A 20,694-nucleotide genomic window follows, 5' to 3' on the forward strand; every position below is an offset into this window, starting at 1 on the left:
TGCACAGCAATTTTCCTTAATATATTACATTTTCGGATGGATGGATAGATTACAGCAGAAAATTGATGCAGTGTGAGAAAAGTAATAATTAGTACTCAAAAGGCCAGTGGAAGCAGAAATGATTCTCCCCATTTTTGGAGGAGCAGCAGGGAGGACTTGATGAAAAGTTCCAGAGCAGGGGCCCAAGTTACTTCCCAAAAGGCCTTGCTATATGTGGTGGCTGCTCAGGCCTCTGCATAGCATGACACGTAGCTGTTGTTTGGCAGCTCCTACTCATGAGCAAGTAAGAGACACAAGAAGCCTGCTCTAACATTGTACCTCGGGTCCCACTGGCCAGGCCGGCCCTACCATTAGGTTGAGCTTGAGGGACTGAACCACATCAGACATGCCCCAGCATAATGCCCTTTTAGGAACAGGCCCTGAATCTCACGCCAGAAGGTGCGTTGCACTTACGCAGGAGCAGGATGGTGCAGCTCAGGATGATCATCAAGGCCCCGAAACTCAGGCCTGCCACAGCACCCACCACGGCAGCAACGTGAGCCTGGCAGGAGCCCCACTTGTCACAGGCGCACACAGAGACATTCAGGAGCTGCTCTCGCACCTGTGGCGGTGTCCCTGAGTCACTGATGAGCAGCGGCAGGACGTGGAGCCCTATATCCACTTCTCCTTCAGTCTGCAGCAGCGCATGGGTGTCTGTAACAGATGGGGGAGTTTCAGGGAGGAGGATGGAGCAAGCAGGAGCCTGCCTGTATCTATTCTTTTGCACCCCCTCCCATAATGCTCTCTGTTACCTTTGCAGGAAGACCAATCCAAGTGGGTCTGCGGGGTCCCAGGACAAGGTGCCCAGTGGCTGGCTTACTTGGGAGCAGCAGCAATGGCAGAAACAGCAGTGTTGAGGGACAGGCAGTGCCAGGAAGCTGAGCCTAGCTGCCACTTTAATTTCCCACAATACCTTGGAGTGATATTGAAGGAAATTAAAATGGTGGCTGGACTTTGTGGTCCAGCCTTGCTCAGAGAGCCAGGTCAATGTATTTTTTTTTTTTAAGGTGGGTGCTCAGGCCCCTAGGAATTGACTGGGAATGCCAAACGCTGATGCCATCCCTGGTTGAATCTCTTTCCCACCCTCTGCTAAATGTAGGGGTGCTGACTTCCACCAGGTCAAGGTTACCATTGATGTGTCCGAGAGTCCAATTCTGAGCCATGTCAGGGCTGAGGCGAAAGTGGAAGGGCTCAGCGTGGGGAGCCAGGTCGTCATCAGTGGCGCTCAGCACCAGGCGTCCGCCCTGGCTGCATAGCTCGCTAGTCACCGGAAGCAGAAGAGGAGCGTGGTCGTTGACTTCCAGCACCTCAATGGACAGGGTCCCCGTAGCTGTCAAGGACGGGTTTCCTAAACAAAAAGCAGGAGAACGTAGATGCATTCCTAAGGGATAGCTTTGATTGTGACTAGGGCCGGCCCTAACACTCTCTGCCCGACCTTCTCACCATTATCGCTGGCCAGGATCTGCAAGGTGTACCAGCCGCCTGGGAATGTTGAGCGTGGGGGAACCGTCTGTCGTGTCTGCACCAGGCTGGAGTCAGGGTCCACTTGCAGCCAGCTGGCCAGGTCAGAGGCCTGGAAGTACCTGAGGATACAGGTCAGAGAAAGAGATGCTAATATTCTGTGTGTGTGTGTGTTCATGAACAGCATTTGCTTTCCTAGAGGCAAAGTCACACTTGCCAGGATGTCACACACATCTGGGAGGCAAATTGGGCTTGTGTGGTGGCTCATCCAAAACACTGTCATGACAACTATGCTCTCCCCTGACTGCTGGAGGCTGTATGCCTTTGAATACCAGTCGCTGGGAATCACAATGGGGAAGAATGCTGTTGCACTCAGGTTTTGCTTGTGGGTATCCTACAGACATCTAGTTGGCCACTGTGAGAATAAGATGCTGGACTAAATAAGCGTTTGACCTGATCCAGCAGGACTTTTCTTCTGTTTCTGCAAGTTGGTACGTTTTTCTTCTAGGCCATAAAGTCTAGAGACTTATTTAAGACAAAAAGGGGAACAGGAGCTGCAGTTCTTGCAGTGCTGAATTTTATGCCAGGCACCAAGCCATGCCTTTGGTCTGCAGCTCTGGAAGGGCAGAATCCCACCAAGCTCTGGAGGCCAACCCTGCCAGGGGGTTTTCTGCTCCCTTCCTCCTTAAAATCACCCACCTGCTCCCAATGCAAGCTAACCTGGAGTATCTCCTTGGACAGTAGCCTGAAGCCCTCTGGCCCAGCTCACCTGAGTTGCTGCCCTTGCTGGGTGTCTGGGTCACTGGCACGGTAGAGGGTTATCTCTGTGCCAGGGGGCGCACCTTCATTCACGCTTCCCCTCCAGGGATTCTCCCGGAAGAAGGGGGCTTCATTGGCATCGAGCACGTGCACCCGCACTGTGGTCAAGGCCCTGGCAGCCTTTGGGGCAGACAGCTCCAGGGGACTTTGGTTCTGGACAGAGACAAGCAGTTCAAACCGGTCCCGTTCTTCATGGTTGAGGGCCTGACGATAGGGAAAGAGAGTTGGTGAAGCCGTGGTTAGTGGCATGGGACCCTTTTGCTCCCATCATTGCAAATCCCTCAAACAGGGCCAGCATTCCTGCTTCGCAGCCTTTTCTCTGTCCGCTCTGTTTTGAGCTTCAACCAGCTATTGATAGCTAAAGCAAGAGTTGCAAGAACTCAAATCCACTTTGTGGCTTCTGGCCCCAGAATCCTGCTCCCTTCATCCAGGCAACTGGTTGTGGCTACCCTGTGCTGATGGACCTGCCCTTAGTGCATGGTGAAAGGTACTCTTGTTATCATTACCTTGCTTGTTTAAAGTTTGGGATTGTGTGCCTTTATTTAAACTCTACAAAGACGGCTAGCCTGTAAATCCCTCTCACCTCAAAGTCCATACCCCAGGCCTCATATTTAGGGAATGGGGGAGGCTATGGCTACTCCATGGTGAGCAGAACACACTCTGTGCATGCTCATTAGCACCCGGTGCTTTGGCCATTGTTCCCAGGCTGAACCTGGTGCTCTAAACAGGCTCCAGGGAGGGATCCAGCTGAATGCCATTCCTTACCTTCACCAGGGAGATGACGCCATCGTTGGTGAGGGGGTCGGTGTGGATGGCAAAAGCCCCGTTGGGGTCCCCCTCCAGAATGGTGAACTTAGCCAACCAGTTGGGAGAACCAGGGAGGTCCTTGTCTTGGACCAGCACTCGCCCAATGACCACGCCTTGCTTGTTCTCAGGGGCCTCCATTGAGAACTGCAAGAGAAGGGGGGGGGGAATTATTCAGTACTTTGGCCTGGCTAGATCTCCCAGTGCACACTTTGCAAGGCACAGTCTTCCCCTTCTTTCTGGTTTTTGAGGGAGAACTGGAGAAGGGGCAGAACTATGTGTGACATCTTGAACTCTTTGTGGGGGAAGTGTTGGGAATAAACAATAATGATAAATAGCAATTAGATGCTGCCAAGGGGCTTGGCAGGAGCAGCCTGTGCGCTATGGCCCGTACTTGATGTGCTTTGTGGGCTGCACTGATTCATCGGCATGGATCACCTCCTGCTTCACAACTGGAGTGGGTTTCGTTGCTGTTGGTATTATGCAGGAGATATTGGAGAGGCCCAACAAAGCCCTGCTCCACTGCACTCTCAAGCCCCTAACTCCATTCAAATGGAGCAGAAGGAACTTCCAGCCACACCAGCCGGATAAAGAACCCAGCCAGGGTCCTTTATAGTCTCCTCTCCCACCGGTTCCACCTCCTGCCTCCTCAGTGGGAGGGGGGTGGGTTCCCCACCTCTTTCTCTGTGAACTCGGGCGGGTTATCATTTATGTCATCCACGTAGATAACGGCTGTGGCGGTGGTGGCCAGACCCTCTCCGGACATATCTGCCACTTGGAGCGTCAGGTTGTAAATGCCGACGACCTGCACGGAGAGGAGCAGAGGTAGGTGACGGTGTGGGGAAGAGGGTACGAGCCAGAGAGGGAAGCATACCATTCACACGGTTCTAGGATCTGCCTATTCCTCCCTGGGTTCCATACCTACAATACCTTTCGGAAAGTTGTTTGCAGTACTCTATACGTTTGGACACCTCTTAAGATGCGGTACCCAAATTGCACGGCGGTTCCTGAGCTTGAGTAGCAGATTTTTAAAAAATCTATATTTGGATACATCTGGGCATCATTCTGAATCAAGATGGTGGAGCGAAACTTTAAAAATTGCACCGATTGAAACCCCGATTTCAAAACTGCACTGATTTTTGCTGTTGTTTCTTAGAATTATTCAGCAATGCTGGGTGTGAGGCTACTAGTGTCAGATAAGTTTAAAAACCTGGTTTTCTGTCCCACTTTTCTTTCCAGAAGACTGTAGGTCAAAGCTTATCTGTACTGGCCTGGATTTTTGCAAATAAAGTAAAATTTTGGTGTATTTTTAGAAAACTGCAAATCATTTCCTGACATTTCACTCTTTCAAGTATAGTTTTGAGACGTTGTGTGTGTGTGTGTGTGTGTGTGTGTGTGTGTGTCACTATTAAAAATAATTCAGGGCAATAATGTTACAGCATTAATGTGCTGCATTCAAAATGATTGCTCCCGTTTTTTCAAAAACATCTCAGCCCAATCGCTTTCAAAATTGGGAATGTCATAACAAAATAGACCCTAAGGATTCAAATGATCAAAGTTTGTGTGCAGATTCAAATGAGAAATAATGTTTCATCCCAGATTTCCACTGGCTTCATTCTTTGGTGCAGCATACAGTCCACTCTGCTCTTTGGCGCCTACTGACTGGTCACCCATGACTGCATTCCACCCTCAAGCTCTGAGATAAACATTGACAGGCTTGTACCTCCCGGTCAAACCCAGCTCGGGCTGTTTGAATTTCCCCTGATAGCTCGTCAATTGTGAAGACATCTCCCATCTCTGGTCCCAGGATGGAATATCTCAATGCGGCATTGTCTGTCTCAGGGTCGTCTGCATCTGTGGCTTCTACCGTCATCACGTAGGTACCTGAGAAGGAACAGAGATGCCTTATTCCACCAGGACAATTTATTTTCCCATCTAGCCCAGTGGTGTCAACACTGACTTGCAGAACTCTTGAAGGTCTTTTTTAAATATATAAATATTTTTATTGATTTTAATTATAACAAACATCGTATACAGCAAACATTAAAAATGTTTATACCATCAATACAATATTGATATGTGGGATTTCTCCAATCTCTTGACTTCCCTCTACCCTCTCCATGGTTCCATTATATTTATTGTTAATTCATGCATGTCCAAATAATATTTTCTATCTGTACATATCTGGTTCGATCTGTTATCATAATACTGCAAATGTTTTTTAGAATCCTGCTGATGTATCAACTTGTATACAATGCTTTGACATATATGCAATAAAAATTTCCCACTCATTTTTAAATTGGTTGTTGTCTTGATTTCTGAGTCTTCCTGTTAATTTAGCCATCTCGGCATATTCAATTAACTTAATTTGCCAATCTTTTTCCGTGGGAGTTTTTTCCTCTTTCCAGTTTTGGGCAATCAATATTCGTGCAGCCGCTGTAGCATACAAACTCTCGAAGGTCTAAGGCAGGGGAAGGTCATTCCTATCAGCTGCTACCTGTTTCTCACAGTTCCCCACCCTCAGCTTCCAGTTCAACCCACCTTGATGGGCTTGGAGACAGAGAATTGGCCCATCCGTATTAAACAAGAACCATGCGAGGGTCTGGCACACCCACCTGGGGGAGCTTCTTCCACCACGTGCCCAGTAAACACAGCCTGCCGGAAGAGGGGCCGGTTGTCATTCTGGTCCATGACCAGAATCTCCAGGTCTGTGGGATCCTCCAGTGGAACTCCACTCAGGTCTAGTGCAAAGGCCCTGAGCTGGGCATGGGCAAAGCAAGAGGTGTCAAGTTATTATCAGGTGATCATCAAGATAAGCTTAGTTCTGTCTTATAAGATCCATACATAACCAGGGAGACTGTCCCCTTCAAGATCCACAATAAGTATCTTTGATCAAAAGCACTGTTTTTGTGCAACATTCACAAATGCATGCATGGTGATCCCAAATTAGGAACTGGGGATGTTCATCCCATATTAAGCTTTGGGCCGCCCAAAATGACACCCCACAGCTCCAGAAGAGAGTCCTCTATGAAATGACATAGCTATTAGGCCCAGCCTAATGCTTTGGTCAAAGGACGCCATCAGGCATGGCACCCCCAGTAGGTAGAAAATAGTTTTTGAGAATCTCGAAGGTGACAGGCTTGTTCCTCACCTCCTGCCCCCTCCATCTGCCATGACCCTGCCCCTCCCCCCACTTTGAAACAAGGCACTCACTTGTCTGTCTCCACTCACAGTCTGTGTCCTGCCCTTGTTGCTGACTGGGGTGTGAATAGTCTTCTGCTTGGGAGGTGAGAGAGAACTGCTTGATGGCCAAACTTATCTGCCCTTTGGCTTATGTATTCTTGGGCCAGATTTTGCATTTAGTTGTGATTCCTGCATTGCAGGGGTTGGAGTTTTTGAGCCTTGGGGTCTCTTCCAACTCTACAGTTCTATGATTCTTCCATCCTTAAAATATTCTGGGTCTGGAAACTCTCATCAGCTCCAGCCAGCTTGGCCTATGGCTAGGCATGATGGTAACCCAACATCTCAGACATCTCAGGGTTGGGGAAATACATTTTGCACATGCTCAGAAGCACCTTATCATCACCACCACCATTTGCATGTGTTCCGGAGCTCAGCCCTGACATTTAAAACACCCTCCAGAGCTGCAATGAACCACGAAGCAAGTTGGGCTTTCCTTACCCGAAAGCGGTCATTCTTTTCCCGGTCCAGCACAGTATTGAGGTAGACTTTCCCGTTGCGTTTATCGATGGAAAACACACCCTTGGGATCTTCATCCACTCCTGGACCCTTGATGCTGTAGATCACACCTCCGGGCTGCTGCTTGTCTGATTTAATCTACAGAAGGGAGATTAACCCTGTGTGCTGGGAGAGGGCCGGCACTTCCCCTGCTCCTGCCCACAGGTGCTGTCCTTCCCCCTCTCTGTACCCAGATATGACTTAAATCCCAACCAGGCTCAGGGACATAGAAGGCTGCCTGATTCCATCTAGCGCAATATTATCTCTACACTAACTGGCAGTGGCTCTCCAGGGGGATTCAGGAGTCTTTCTAAGCCCTGCGTGGAGATGCCGCTGGGGGTTGAACCTGGGAGGACTTTCTGCATGCAAAGCAGATGCTCTGCCACTGAGCCAGGATCCTTTTTCGATGCATGGCGCAATGAAAGGCTTGATGCACGATGCAACGTCCTTGGAAGGCAAGGGCCAGGTTTCCTGTGAATGCATGTGTTGTGCAAGGAGGGGCTGCCACGTGGGTGCCTGCAAGCCGCAAGTGTGGGGGAGCCTGCTGTGGCAAATGGAGCTGTGCCTTCACCATAACAAAGACCACACACACATATTCAGTGCTTACGGTCAACATTCATGGTGTAATGAACCAGTGTGGCTGTAGGTGAAGAAGAGAGGAAGAGTTTGGATTTGATATCCCGCTTTATCACTACCCTAAGGAGTCTCAAAGCGGCTAACAATCTCCTTTCCCTTCCTCCCCCACAACAAACACTCTGTGAGGTGAGTGGGGCTGAGAGACTTCAGAGAAGTGTGACTGGCCCAAGGTCACCCAGCAGCTGCATGTGGAGGAGCAGGGAATCGAACCCGGTTCACCAGATTACGAGACTACCGCTCTTAATCACTACACCACACTGGCACTGCATGTATTGAAGGATGTGTGCCATTGCCAGACTGTATTTTTAACCTGCCTTCAGAGGCAGAGTGGGAGGGAGAGGAGCAACCTGGTTGATTGTGATGGGGCTGTAAGGAAGGGTGCACTGGATCTAGCAATGAGCACAATGAGCAAGTGGATGTGTTTCTGCAGGGTGCTGTGCTATTGGCAAATAGCAAACTCAGCATCTCAATGAAGTTCACTCAGGGCTGGCTCAGTCCAGCCATTTCCTTCCAAGGCACAATCCTGGGTCTGAAGCAGACCTTGGTGGGATGCAAGCGGAGAGCAGGTGCAGCCATGGAAACATCACACCGGGGGGAAGAGAAGGGCACTTCTTTGCTTCCCAAGCCTTCTCCTGAACCAACACTGTCCACCACTGTTGAATACCAAACTGCCCATTCTCCTCCTTACCTGCACCAAAACATGGGGGAGCCGCTTATGGTTCTCTGACACGCTGATGGGAGGGATCACCCAAGCCCTCTTCACCCTTCCTGTCCCATCCTTCTGCTGCTTTAGATGCAGTACTGGGGGGCTGCTATGGACCTCTTCTTCAGAGCAACAGACATCCTGCCAGGGGAAAAAAAGGTGTTATATCAGTCTCTGACATATTGAAGACTTCAGAGGCTTATTATTGTGTCTGCTACACCTCCCCCCCCCCCATTTTTTATGCCTTCTGTTCTGACTTTAATTTCATGGTGGCTCTGTGTTCTGCACAAGCTGCTTTGGCTTATCATGCTTTCAGCTGAAAAAGCAGGCTATAAGTATTGTAAAATGAAGATCTGGCAGAAAAAAACCTCCTTTGTCCTCCAGGGGCCACAGTCCCTGCCTGGCCAGCTCCCTTACTCCCTGCCGCTACAAAACTCCAGCATCTGATCCAATTAGGTTGAGAACTTGGGTGTACAATCAGTCCTTGAGTAGATTAAAAGATAAAGAAATTCATGGAACATAAGGCTATTTATCAATGTCTCCTAGTCACTGTTCTCCCTCCATGTTGGAGGCAGCATGTCTCTGAATACCAGTTGCTGGAACTCACAAGCAAGGAAAATGCTGTTGCACTCAGGTGCTGCTTAGGGGCTTCTTCCAAGAGACACTGAGGGTTTGTCCACACTTCTGCTGGTCCCGTGACTAGAAAGCATGGGCTGGAGTGGTCTCCCACTTGACCTGCACTTTCTAGGCATGGGTTGGAGTGGTTTTCTCCTTTCCCCATTCCTTTCCCAGAGAAAATGTGCTCTTTAGTGCTAATTCGGAGCAAACGTCAACCCAGAGAAAACCTGAATTGACGTTTGCTCTGATTGAGTGCCAAAGAACAGTTTTCTCTGGGGGAAAGAGCAGGACGAGAGGAAGTGTGGATGAGCCCTTATAGCTGGCCACCGTGAGAACAGGATAAGGACATAAGGACATAAAAAGAGCCTCCTGGATCAGGCCAAAGGCCCATCTGGTCAGCATCCAGTTCTCACAGTGGCCAATCAGATCCCTGTGGGAAGACTGCAAGCAGGACATGAGCGCAACAGCTCTGTCCCTATCCTGAACTTTCCAGCAACTAGCATTGAGAAGCATCCCGCCTCCAACAGGGGATGAGGCTGGACTAGATGTGCCTGATTCAGCTTCAGGGCTCCTATGTTCTGTTCTTATCTTGCAGCAGCCAATGGCTGAAAGCATCTAGCTGTGGGATGTAGTGATTGCTAAGGGCCAGGTGTGGGCTGTGCATTCCTCTCTGGTAACCCAAGAACCCTTTGTGGTAGGGAGCAGCTGCACGCTTGCCATCTTTGGGGGAAGGGCCCTACAGTCCTGGAGGAAATGGTGAGGAAGGGTCTTACACAGCCCAGGAGCTGCTAGAGCACAACAGAGGAGGCAGGTTGATTCCAGGGAGTCAGCACAGCAATGTTCTGATTGACAGGTAAGCATGTAACAAGGCGGATTCCTGGTTTTTGGTATATTGCAGAGAGACGAACGGCTGTCAATGAGTGGTCTCAGTGATATGGACAGTGGCTGGGAGTTTGTTTGTTTAAGGCAGAGTCCCTAAACTGTGGTCTGTGGACCACCACTGGCCCACAAACATCATGTTGGTCCTTGCTGTGTGCATGGATTTGTGGTTGAAGGTGAAAGACATTCTGTTGCATTAAATACTCATTGCTTTTTAACTGGATTATTCTTACATTGCATTTTATTATATTGAAATTTGAATTCTAGGGAATCCAAGGTGTAATACAGTAAAATATACCATATAAAAAAATACAAGAAGCAATACAAAACTAAATTTAAAAATACAGCATCTAGTACAGCACATTACAAAGGCTACAACAGGCAGAAAAATCAAGACCAGCAGCAATTTCCAGGTGGTCCACGGGCAAAAATGTTTTGGTGAACTACTGGTTTAGGGCATTTATATGTCACCTAATCACCAAGGTTTTTTAAGCAGAATACATTAAAATTATTCTTTGCGATTTGCTCAACCCCATATTAGGAGGATGAATCCTAGGTTGCTCTCCCATCAAAAGTAGCCCAGACTCTTATCCCAAGCCCTGGTCACGCATTTGGGCTTCCCAGAAGCATTTGGTCAGCCACTGCAAGAAGAGAGTGCTGGACTAGATGGGCCCCCTCTGGCCTGAACCAGCAGGGCCCTTTTTATCTTCTCCTCCAGGCCAGAGGGGGCTCATCTAGTCCAGCACCCTCTTCTCACGGTGGCCTGTGGGAAACTGGCAAGCAGCACCCAAGCACCAGAGCCCTCTCCCCTCCTGCTGTTTCCACCATCTGGCATTCAGAAGCATGACTTCCTCTGAGTGTGGGGACACAGAACATAGATATCATGGCTAGTAGCCACCGATATCCCTCTCCTCCATGAATTTGCCCAATCTTCTTTCAAAGCCATCCAAGTCGGTGGCCATCGCTACCTCCCTGCAGGAATGAGTTCCTTAGTTTAACTATGTGCTGCATGAAGGAGCACTTTCACTTGTCCTCTGACTCTTCCAACATCCAGGTCCGCTGGGTGTTCACAAGTTTCTAGTGTCATAAGAGAGGGAGAAAAAGCTTTTATCTGCTGCCTGTCTCCATGCCATCACGGTGTGGATACTAGCAGAACCTGTTGGCTATAAAAAGCAAGGGGACTGTGGGGGCCGGCTGAGAATGTGCTGCTGCTCCCTGCTCCCTCCACATCTCCCCTCCCTGAAGCAGCTGCATGGAGACGGCTGGACTTCTTACAGTGGAAGCTGCCTTAGATTGACTCAGGCCCATCAGTCCCTCCTAGCAGCGGCTTTCTAGAGGTTCAGGCAGGGGTCTCTCCCAGCCCTACCTGGAGACAGAAGCTGGGACATTCTGCATGCAGAGCAGATGTTCTAGCACTGATCTGCTTTGGCCTTCCTCGTGAGCCAGCCAAGATCCCAGCCCAGATTTTGGCACAGTGCAGGCTACGCTACTGCGTTTCTGACCCAAGGGAGGTGATGGCTGCTTCCTGCCTCTCATTCCTTCCCTGTGAGATCTATTTTTGTTTCTATTTTGAACGGCTGGACCCTCCTTCAGCTCCTTTCCCACGTTATTCCCATCTTGCTTTGGCAGACTTCCCTGGCACCCAGCCTCTAAGGAAAGACCCGCTTGCCCCACTGCTGCGGCTGGGAGCCTTGCAGAGAAGAGACTGAGCTGAGCTTCTGCACCGCCTTCACACAAGCCCCATCCCGTCAGCCACTCCAGGGGTCAGGCAAAGACAAGGCTGAAGTGAACACTTTGGCAAAATCTCTCCAGAGACCGGTTGCCTTGTTCAATTTTTATGCTAGTGCATTTATTACATTTACGTTCCCCCCCCTTTCCTCCGCGGAGCTCAAGGTGCAATATATGGCTCTCCCCGTCCCAATTTTATCCTCACAACAACCTTGTAGGTGAGGCTGAGAGACAGGGACTAGCCCAAGGTCATCCAATGAGCTTCATGGCCAAGCAGTAGATTTGAACCCTGCACTTCCTTTGAAAATGACCTATTTATTGAGCATTCATCCTGATTTGCTTGTGGGGTATCCATATGTCTTCCTGACAGTCATTTCTTCATCCCACACTGCGAAAGTCTGATTCTTTCTTAAGGATTCGTTTCAATAGGGAGACAAGAGCATTTTTTATACACAAACCTAAAGCTCAATAGGGACGCGGGTGGCGCTGTGGGTTAAACCACAGAGCCTAGGGCTTGCCGATCAGAAGGTCGGTGGTTCGAATCCCCGCGACGGGGTGAGCTCCCATTGCTCGGTCCCTGCTCCTGCCAACCTAGCAGTTCAAAAGCATGTCAAAGTGCAAGTAGATAAATAGGTACCATTACAGCGGGAAGGTAAATGGCGTTTCTGGGTGCTGCTCTGGTTCACCAGAAGCGACTTAGTGATGCTGGCCACATGACCCAGAAGCTGTACAAAGGCTCCCTCGGCCAATAAAGCGAGATGAGCTCCGCAACCCCAGAGTTGGCCACAACTGAACCTAATGGTCAGGGGTCCCTTTACCTTTAAACTCCAATATGCGCCTGAACCGCCCCCCTGCCACAAAATGGTGACAGTATGGAGGTGCCCCTGGTCTCCTGGGTCACAGGCCAACACTCTAACAGCAACACCACACTGGCCAGGAGAGATGCTTTCGTAACTAGTGTGAATTTAACTTCACATTCCCATGCAGCATTTCTGCCAGTCGTGACCCCCCCCAATCCCTTCTCTCCTGCTCCCGACTTGCCCTGAAATGTAACCCAGCTCCCAGCCCTGGATTCCGCAGCAGCAGGTGGCCAAGGGGGGATGCACACACGCATGCGAACCTCCTGGAGCGCAACAAAGAATGCCACACACCCCCATCCTCCGCTGTAAGGGGATCCTTTCACTCTGCCCTGCTCACGCAAGCTGTGAGGGGCCCCTTCGGTGGAAAGGCTTAGGATTTGGGTCAGGGCCTTACAGATCTGCAACTGCATGGAAGGACATCTTCTACTTGGAACAGGGTGCAGTATAAAGTTGGGGGATGCAGGATAGGTGTATATGCACATCAGTGTATACAGTGGTAACCTCGGGTTACATACGCTTCAGGTTACATACGCTTCAGGTTACAGACTCCGCTAACCCAGAAATAGTACCTCGGGTTAAGAACTTTGCTTCAGGATGAGAACAGAAATCGTGCTCCGGCGGCGCGGTGACAGCGGGAGGCCCCATTAGCTAAAGTGGTGCTTCAGGTTAAGAACAGTTTCAGGTTAAGAATGGACCTCCAGAACGAATTAAGTACTTAACCCGAGGTACCACTGTAGTGCCCACCTTCCAACTTGTTGAAGGAGGTGTACATAGAATCATAGAGTTGGAAGAGACCCTGAGGATTATGTAGTCCAACCCCTGGCAATGCAGGAATATGCAGCTGTCCCATACGGGGATCGAACTTCCAGCCTTGGCATTATTAGCACCACACTCTAACCAACTGAGATATCCAGGCTGATGTGGTCTCTCTCTCTCTCTCTCCTTCCCAACCAAGCAAGAAGCTGACCTCACAAAACAGAGCATGAGGGGCTCACCTCTCTGCAAGGAGGCAAGAACCCAGAAATTCAGCATAGAAGGGAGGTTTGTAGAAGCACCCAGCAGTCAAGCAGAGGAGAAGGGTCACACCTCAGGATTTTGTATGGGACTTTCCTTCCCCGCCCTGCCACTTCACTCCCTGGCCATCATTCCAGGAAGAGCTCTGCTGCAGGGTGTCACTAATGCAAGCCACATGGAATTCCAGCTTCTTTGCTCTCGGTCACTGGGGTGGGTTGCATTTTTATGCTCCCAGCTGCCGGCATGGACATTTCACGCTTGTTGTTGACTCAGGGGGCAGCTGGCAGAAAGGGGGAGGGATGCCTCTTTCCCTGCCGCAGAGCTGCAGGATATCCAGTGGCTGGCTCTCCAAAGTTCGAATCGCTTTGCTCTCCTCCACATCTACACCACCCTGCCCCCATGAAGAACCCTAGAACGTCCCTTCCTTTTATCTCTGAAGCTTCATAGCCTTTAATGTTCATTGAAAGAAAGTTTCCCATTCCAAATAGGTGGTTGTTGAAGGGAGTAGGGGTCCTGTGCCCTCCCAGGAGTCAAGAGTCTCTGCGTCTTTCTATGCAAAGCAACTGATCCCATCCAGCTCTTTGGAGGGGGAGGTCCAAGGGCCAAAGTGCCGTAAGGGAAAAGCGGCTTCCAAGGTGCAAGGGGGTGGGATGGAGAGGACATTCCAGTTGCACAAGCCCTCCGTGAGGAAAGCAAAGGCTTGGGAATCTGTAGGGCGGCCTGATGCAAAGGAAGAGGAGAAGGGCTTTCCTTTGCAGGAGTCAGAAAAGCTGCAGCAGCTGAAAGACATGCCTATGAGACGCATTGCTGGTGGGCTGGGGGCATCCTTCTTTACATGTCTTCTCGCCCTAACAATTGAGGATTGTGAAATGAGAGTGTGGAGAGGATCCCTCTCTCTGTGCGGCTAAAATGAAGGCAGGCTCCTTTGGGACCTGGAGACCTTTCTCTCGCAGGGCACAACAGCCCACATTTGCAGAAGGCCTGTCTCTCCCTGAAAACACATTATAGTTTTCTAAGCAGTCTGTTGGGACTTGCTCATGAAGCCACCCTGTAAACTGTATTTCCCCCCAGGCATTGAAAAGTTCTGTTGGAGAGAGTTCTAAAGCCCCCTGATAAAGTGTATTTTTTTCTTCAGTTATGACGGAATAGAGCGGAGAGATCCCAGGACATTTACGTGAAGGTTGGAAGTTAAAGGAACAAGCCAACATCTCCATCTGAAGAGGCGGGGGCATTTCCCGAGAGCGGTGAACTGCCACAGGGTTACCAGCTTGCACTCCAAACAGAGTCACCACCACCCTTTCGACATAGGTGCTCTCCCTATTGCAGAAATCAGAAAATGGCCTGTAATGGCAGAACTTCATTACTTCTCCCCCGACCCAAGCCAGATGTTTCCAGGCTAAGTATTCTCCAGGGACTTGGAGTTTCCTTTCTGAAGTGGAGTGAGGCTTGTTCAACTTAACTCCCAACAACTCCTCCTCCTTCAGAACACAGGTGCTGGACTTACAGTGGATTTGCTGTGGATTCAGTGCCACAACTTGGTAACCTTGGTGCAGTTGGAGATACTCATCGGGTTATGGTTTAAGTAAAGCTTTATTAGAGAAACACACACACACACACACACACACACACACACACACACACACAGTGTTTTGCACAAGCATTCAAAGAGAAAATTAAATCAGAGCTTGGAAAATTCATTTTGAAAGGGAACAAGTTCTCGCTCACGTTCAACATGCCCAGAAAGGAACTAATTCCAGTTCTCGTTTGTCCCTATACAAAACCAACTAGTTTGGTTCACATTCAGTTCAGCTGAATTCAAGTTTATCCAAATGATCCTCAGCAATTTTTCTTTCCCAGCACTCAAACTGTTACAAGCTGCCTGTTACAAAACATACTTAAGAAGACTAAGAAAACATCCAAGAGCACACACAGTGGCATGTGAATGGTTTAATTTACCTTTCTAAACAGTGACCATCTTGAAGCTTAAAGACCCAAAGAGAAAAAAAAACCCACACAGAGTTGAACTAGAGAAATTGTCTCAATGTCTACCCCCATAATGAACAATACCAGCTCGGTTCACCTGGCAATTACGGGAGCCACTTTGAATTGTGCTCCAGACATTTCTGAACTAATTCAGTGAACTTCGTTAAGCCAAACCAGCTCATTCCAAGCACGGAACAAAATACAATTGCACAGGTGTATACAGAAAAAGCACAGATTAATTTCTCAAATTTCCAAGGCAGTAGAGATCACAGGTAGAAAAGGCGACCTGTCATCCAGGATCCCATACAACACATACAAAAGACTGAATTCCTACATTATGAGGAGCAGACCGCTGGGTAAGATGTGGTTTTTTTGGGGGGGGCTATTGGGTTGTTGTTTTTATTTTTATTTTTATTATGCATTTTGTGGTTTTATATCTTGATATTATTCTCTGAAGCACCCTGACACCCCCGGGTATAGGGTGGTATATAAATTCAATAGATAATAATCATTATCTGCAGAAGGCCCTTACCTTCAGAGCTCAGTGACTGATTGGCTAGATAAGGGGGGAGACGATGCTTCAGATATCCTTGTCTCCAGCTGTGTATACACCCAAACCAACACCTTGAATGTAGCTCAGCAGCTAGCTGGAAGCTTGGACGTGTATATTCCACCACACACTCTGTCTACTGTCCTTGGCACAGCATAAGCCTTGTCTAGGACAGAGACGCTGGCAAAATTCCTCCTGGCTGCAAATCAGTCAATCAAATGGACCCTGGTGGCGAGAGAAACCCCCTGATTGGTTCTCCAGGTGGAAATGACTTTGGGATGGGACTCAATTGCACGCAGGACCCTCCACCTAACTGAAGTACCTGATGCCCTGGAGTGCATGCAGAGAAGGACCTCCACCACCCCAATGCTCTCTGCTCCAGGCTGACACACCTGCCCTCTCCGGTGCTTACCTGAGCCCCCAACATGGCCAGCAGGAAGGAGATGAGCCAGAAAGGGGTGGCCATAATGGTTTGCTAGTGGTTGTGCCTCAGGCAGAGCGCAGAGCCGGACAGCCTCCGTCCCCTTCCTTCTCTCTCACACACAGAGGGAGCGCCTCTGCTATGAGCAGAGCTAAAATAACCGAGACCAGGCTCTGACAGACAGCACATGTGCTGGGGCCTGGGAGAGGAACGCCGGATGGTGGCGGGGAGAGGGGGGGGGGGAAGAGATGGCCTGAGAGCTGCATGGCCTGCATATCTCCCCTGCCCACACACACCCTGAGAAAGGAGTGTGTGTAGAGTGTGTGTGTGTAGAATTGACACTTGCTATCCCACCCACCCCTCGCTAGAAGTTTGTAGAATTAACTTTTTGAAATAAATAGTCCAAGTCACAGCGAGGATCAAGAATGGCCTGAAAAGAGGATGTATTCTCTCTTTGGCCCTTTCCTCCACAGTGGGCCAAACTGTGGACTGGTTGCATGGCAAGAGACAAAGAATAACTATAAGGAACCATGGAGAGTTGATGCCTCCTAGGAGCTGGGCCCCTAGAAATTCCATCCCTTCCTCTCCTTCTTTAAAAAACTAATAGCTTTGGGCCCCTCCAGATGCCCCATTTATGAAGTACCTGATCTGATTTGCTCGGACAAAACCTACACAGAGGTTAGGCTCTGTCCAGCCTTTATCCAGCATTCGTTCTGATATGTTTGCAGGGAAGTTACACAACAAGGAGCATTCATCCTGATTTGCTTGCAGTGTGTTTACAGAGCTCCCTGCTAGTCACCCATTCATCTCACGCATTTCAATGCATCCCCCCATCGCTTTCCAAAAAGTCTGTTTTTGTTTTTAAGTGGATTTGTTGTGCTAAGCTGACAGAGCACCTGACTCCACTTTAATTATGCAAATTCCCGGCATGTGATCAAATCAACCCTGCGAAACAGCAAGAGTCCGGAGGCATCCTTTGCAGTGAGACCTCACCCTTGCAACACCACTCATAGACCTGGATCTGCATTTATTCTTTTTATACAGATTCTGTACCAGGGGCCTATGCTCTGGGTCTTTTAAGCACTGAGACGTGCCCTGATGCAGAAGTTATTTGTAGCCCACCTTTCCTCCAAGGAACTCGGAGCATTCAGAGTTCCTAGGCTGTTTCCCACTCAGGTGCTCCCAAGCCCAAGTTTAGCTCCCAAAATTTGGTTTCAGAGCTCTTTCTCTGGACTACTTGGGTGGAATAACAAGGCCTGACAAGCACTGCCAAATGGTCAGGATTGGGTGGTCAGGAGGTTGGCCACTGGCTGGAAAAAACTCAGACGGAGCTGTTTCCCCCTGTTAGTTTGTCCTGTGTAATTTACTTATATTTTATTGATTTATATACCATATTTGGAAGGCTACGTATTCTTCTATTTTAAAAAGGTATTTTAAAGAGAAAGGAGAAATATAAATTATTATTGATAACAATAAAAAATAGAAGTATGTAGGATATACATTCTACCAAATTTAAGGCTAATATACCGCTCCTGAAGGCACTTTACCACCACTCTGAATGTGAATGAACTTAACCAGAGAAGGAGCAATTTTTTAAAAAGTCGTAATTGTTGTCCATAGGAAATTATTTCTCTGCTTTGCTGTTTCAGCTAGTGTGCACTTCTTTATTAGTTTAAATTTGCTGCATAATGTTATCAGCAATTAGAAGAAGCATCCTGAATTTGCCAGAGATATTTCAGATGATATGGAGAAAAGCATAATTAAATATACTTTATATGAAAAAAACAGCAATAATTATTGACATCACTCACGAGGGCTTACAGCCATTTAAATCAGGAATGGGGGAATTTGTGGCCCTCCAGATGTTGCTGGACTCCGACTCCCATCAGCCCCAGTCAGCATGGATCAATGGTCAGGGATGATGGGAGTTGTAGTCCAGGAACCTATGGAGAGCACCAGGTTCCTCATTTCTGATTTACAACAACAAAATCAAGCCTGCCCCACACTCCAAAAGCAATACAGAAAATCAGAAACGACAATAAAAAAGTGGTGTAGGAAACAAAGCTAGGGCCCTGAGCAACCTTATTCAATAATTACATGGAGTGACAGTAGAGAAGATGTACCTCTGCTATGATGGCCAAAGCCTACACATCTAGGGAGGGAAATATTTTTCAGACTGAGGACTGCAATTCCCTTTTGGGCATTCTTCTGAGGGCCACATATGGGTAGAGAGGCAAGTGGGGGAAGCAATGGATGTGTATTGTTTCTGCACACACACCCCTCCAACCTCCATCCAGATAAGCAAACATGATCAGAGTTCAAGGACCCATTGCAGCCGGGCAGAAACCCCCCAGGAGGGTAGGAGGCAGCGCTGTGGCCTGGGGAGAGCCCTGAGATTCCTCACCCTCCGGGGTTTAAAGACATTGAACAGACATAGTTGAAATAGATCTCACTAACAGTCACAGTCAGCCTCCCATGCAAAAAAAGGGTAGGTTGGGAGAGAGCAGAGCCTGGGGTTGAGCTTTCCTGGCAGAGCCATGGAAAGTTGGTTCAGGGGCAGAAGGGAGAAAAGACGTGAGGAGGTGGCAAGGAGCCAAGGGCCTGGAAAGAGTTGTGGGGGAGACAGGGCAGAAGATCGCTGGAGGCATTTGAGTGCATTTTTGGTTAGCTGTTCTGTCGCCTCGGGGGCTGATTAACCATGACCGCCTCTCCCTCCTTGCAAGCCCAGGTCTGCTAGCCGGGATGTTTCTGAACAGCTGCTGCAGGAATTCCAAATGCTGACATGAGAGGGAGTGTTGCCCAGGGTGGTGGTCACAATGGGGGAGGGGGGGCAAGCAGAAAACAAGAGCTGAGGCTTTTTTGCTGCTCCCTACCAGGCTCTGCTTGTGTCTCAGAGGTCCATGTTTCCTGCTTGCAACAGGTTGCAATGTGAAAATCAAAGCAGGGAGGGAAGAGTTTTTCATCCTACCAAGTTCTCACTCATCTTAGTTCCTTAAGTCTGCATTCCCACCCGCAGCCACCAGCAACCTTGAGCTGCATTGAAGGTTAAGCCCAATCAAGTTTGTAAAGAATGAAGGGGTGAGGGTAAAGTAGGGAGGATGAGTATTTAAAGTATTGAACCACTCTGTGGTTAAGGACACAGTACACCACACAACGAACCATCCATCTGCAGAACTTACTGCCACACAAGGGTGGAGTATAATATTTTAAAAACAAAATAGTGATGGCCAATAACTTAGATGCCTTTAAAAATGGATTAGGCAAATTTGTGGAAGTGGGAAGGTCTGCCAGTGGCTCTAAGGAACCTCCAGATACAGAGGCAGTCTACCTCTCTGAATACCATTTGCTGGAAGTGGGGTCTTTCCTTCATGCCCTGCATATGGGCTTTGGAGGCACTGTGAGAAAGAGGATGGTGGGCAAGGCAGACCTTTGGTCTGATCCAGTAGAACTGCTCTTGTTCTTAAAGCAAAAAGGAAGCCACAGGGTACATTTTAGAAATGAGTTCACTCAATAACCCAAGGAAATACAGTTGTGACCTCTAAACATCATTTGATGGCTGTTTGGTTTCCATCTATAATTTTTATGAATGGAGCAGTGCAAGGTGGAAGTCCTGTGGAGCTGCACCTTTCATTCTGGAGGGACCGCCTGAAACTGAAACATTTATGCCACCTGCTTATTGCACTGGTTGCCTAGACCTGTACTTTCAAGGCCCATATAAGCAGCGTGCCAGAGGATTTTCACTATGCTTGTTTCTTAGGATAAAAGAAATACAAATACTTTTTAAAAACCAAAAAACCCAAGCTCACTCAATGCAATCCTATAAAATAAAGTGGTATGGACTTTCCAAAATAGGTTCTGGGATGGGGGATGCCCAGCTCAAATCAATTCCCAGGGGGTGGTCTGAAGGCACGTGATGCAGCAGCCTTGCTGAAAACATGCCTCTTGACATCAAGTCGGCACCAGGAGGGGATGCTGGTCTGGGACAACCTGCCCTGTGTTCCACCTGGAGTTCCACTGTGAATGGAAGATGGGAGTGAATAGAACAAACCTATCCTCAGGGGCAAGCTTAGGTAGAGAGCTACCTGGATGAATAGCTGCCATTAAGAGGGTGGTTGTCCAATCAACAGAGCCTCCTGTGCCTGGGGGTGAGGGTGACCAATGTGGTTTTGAATTGGGGGCCAGTAGGGACTACTAGAAAAAGCTGTGCCTTGAGGAGCTGTTGGGTTCCTCTTCTGAGTACTAAGGATACTGGCTGGTCAGCAGGAGGCCGCAGGACAGCCGAGAATCAAGCTAAGTGCCTGCAGGATATCCCAGTCAGAGAGGAATGTCACAGTTGTTCATTTCCTGGGGTCCCAATGCCAGGAATGAGCCCTTCCCGCTCTGCAGGCATCTTCTTGTCTAGCTAACACTGGAGCCAGCAGGTTTCTCTGGGAGTGGAAAC

General features: G+C 48.8%; 1 protein-coding gene across 2 annotated transcripts in view; it reads right to left on the reverse strand.

Moving 5' to 3' along the window:
* Positions 1 to 16,398, reverse strand: part of CDH15 (cadherin 15) — an 18,951-nt gene extending 2,553 nt beyond the window's left edge. Inside the window, exons 1-11 of one of the 2 annotated variants that reach the window (XM_083626251.1) lie at positions 16,245 to 16,398; positions 8,186 to 8,341; positions 6,805 to 6,960; positions 5,739 to 5,883; positions 4,847 to 5,007; positions 3,800 to 3,928; positions 3,085 to 3,270; positions 2,270 to 2,523; positions 1,483 to 1,622; positions 1,169 to 1,387; positions 454 to 693 (exon numbers count right to left, since the gene is read on the reverse strand). In XM_083626251.1, the coding sequence (XP_083482377.1) occupies positions 454 to 693; positions 1,169 to 1,387; positions 1,483 to 1,622; positions 2,270 to 2,523; positions 3,085 to 3,270; positions 3,800 to 3,928; positions 4,847 to 5,007; positions 5,739 to 5,883; positions 6,805 to 6,960; positions 8,186 to 8,341; positions 16,245 to 16,298 (1,840 nt within the window). In that variant the 5' untranslated portion in view covers positions 16,299 to 16,398. Of the gene's footprint in view, positions 1 to 453; positions 694 to 1,168; positions 1,388 to 1,482; positions 1,623 to 2,269; positions 2,524 to 3,084; positions 3,271 to 3,799; positions 3,929 to 4,846; positions 5,008 to 5,738; positions 5,884 to 6,804; positions 6,961 to 8,185; positions 8,342 to 15,024; positions 15,200 to 16,244 lie in introns of those variants that run through there. The other variant, XM_083626252.1, reaches the window with a different exon arrangement.
* Positions 16,399 to 20,694: the final 4,296 nt, after the last annotated feature.

The sequence above is a fragment of the Podarcis filfolensis genome (genome assembly GCF_964270895.1).
Source record: "Podarcis filfolensis genome assembly, chromosome: 8".
NCBI lineage: Eukaryota > Metazoa > Chordata > Lepidosauria > Squamata > Lacertidae > Podarcis > Podarcis filfolensis.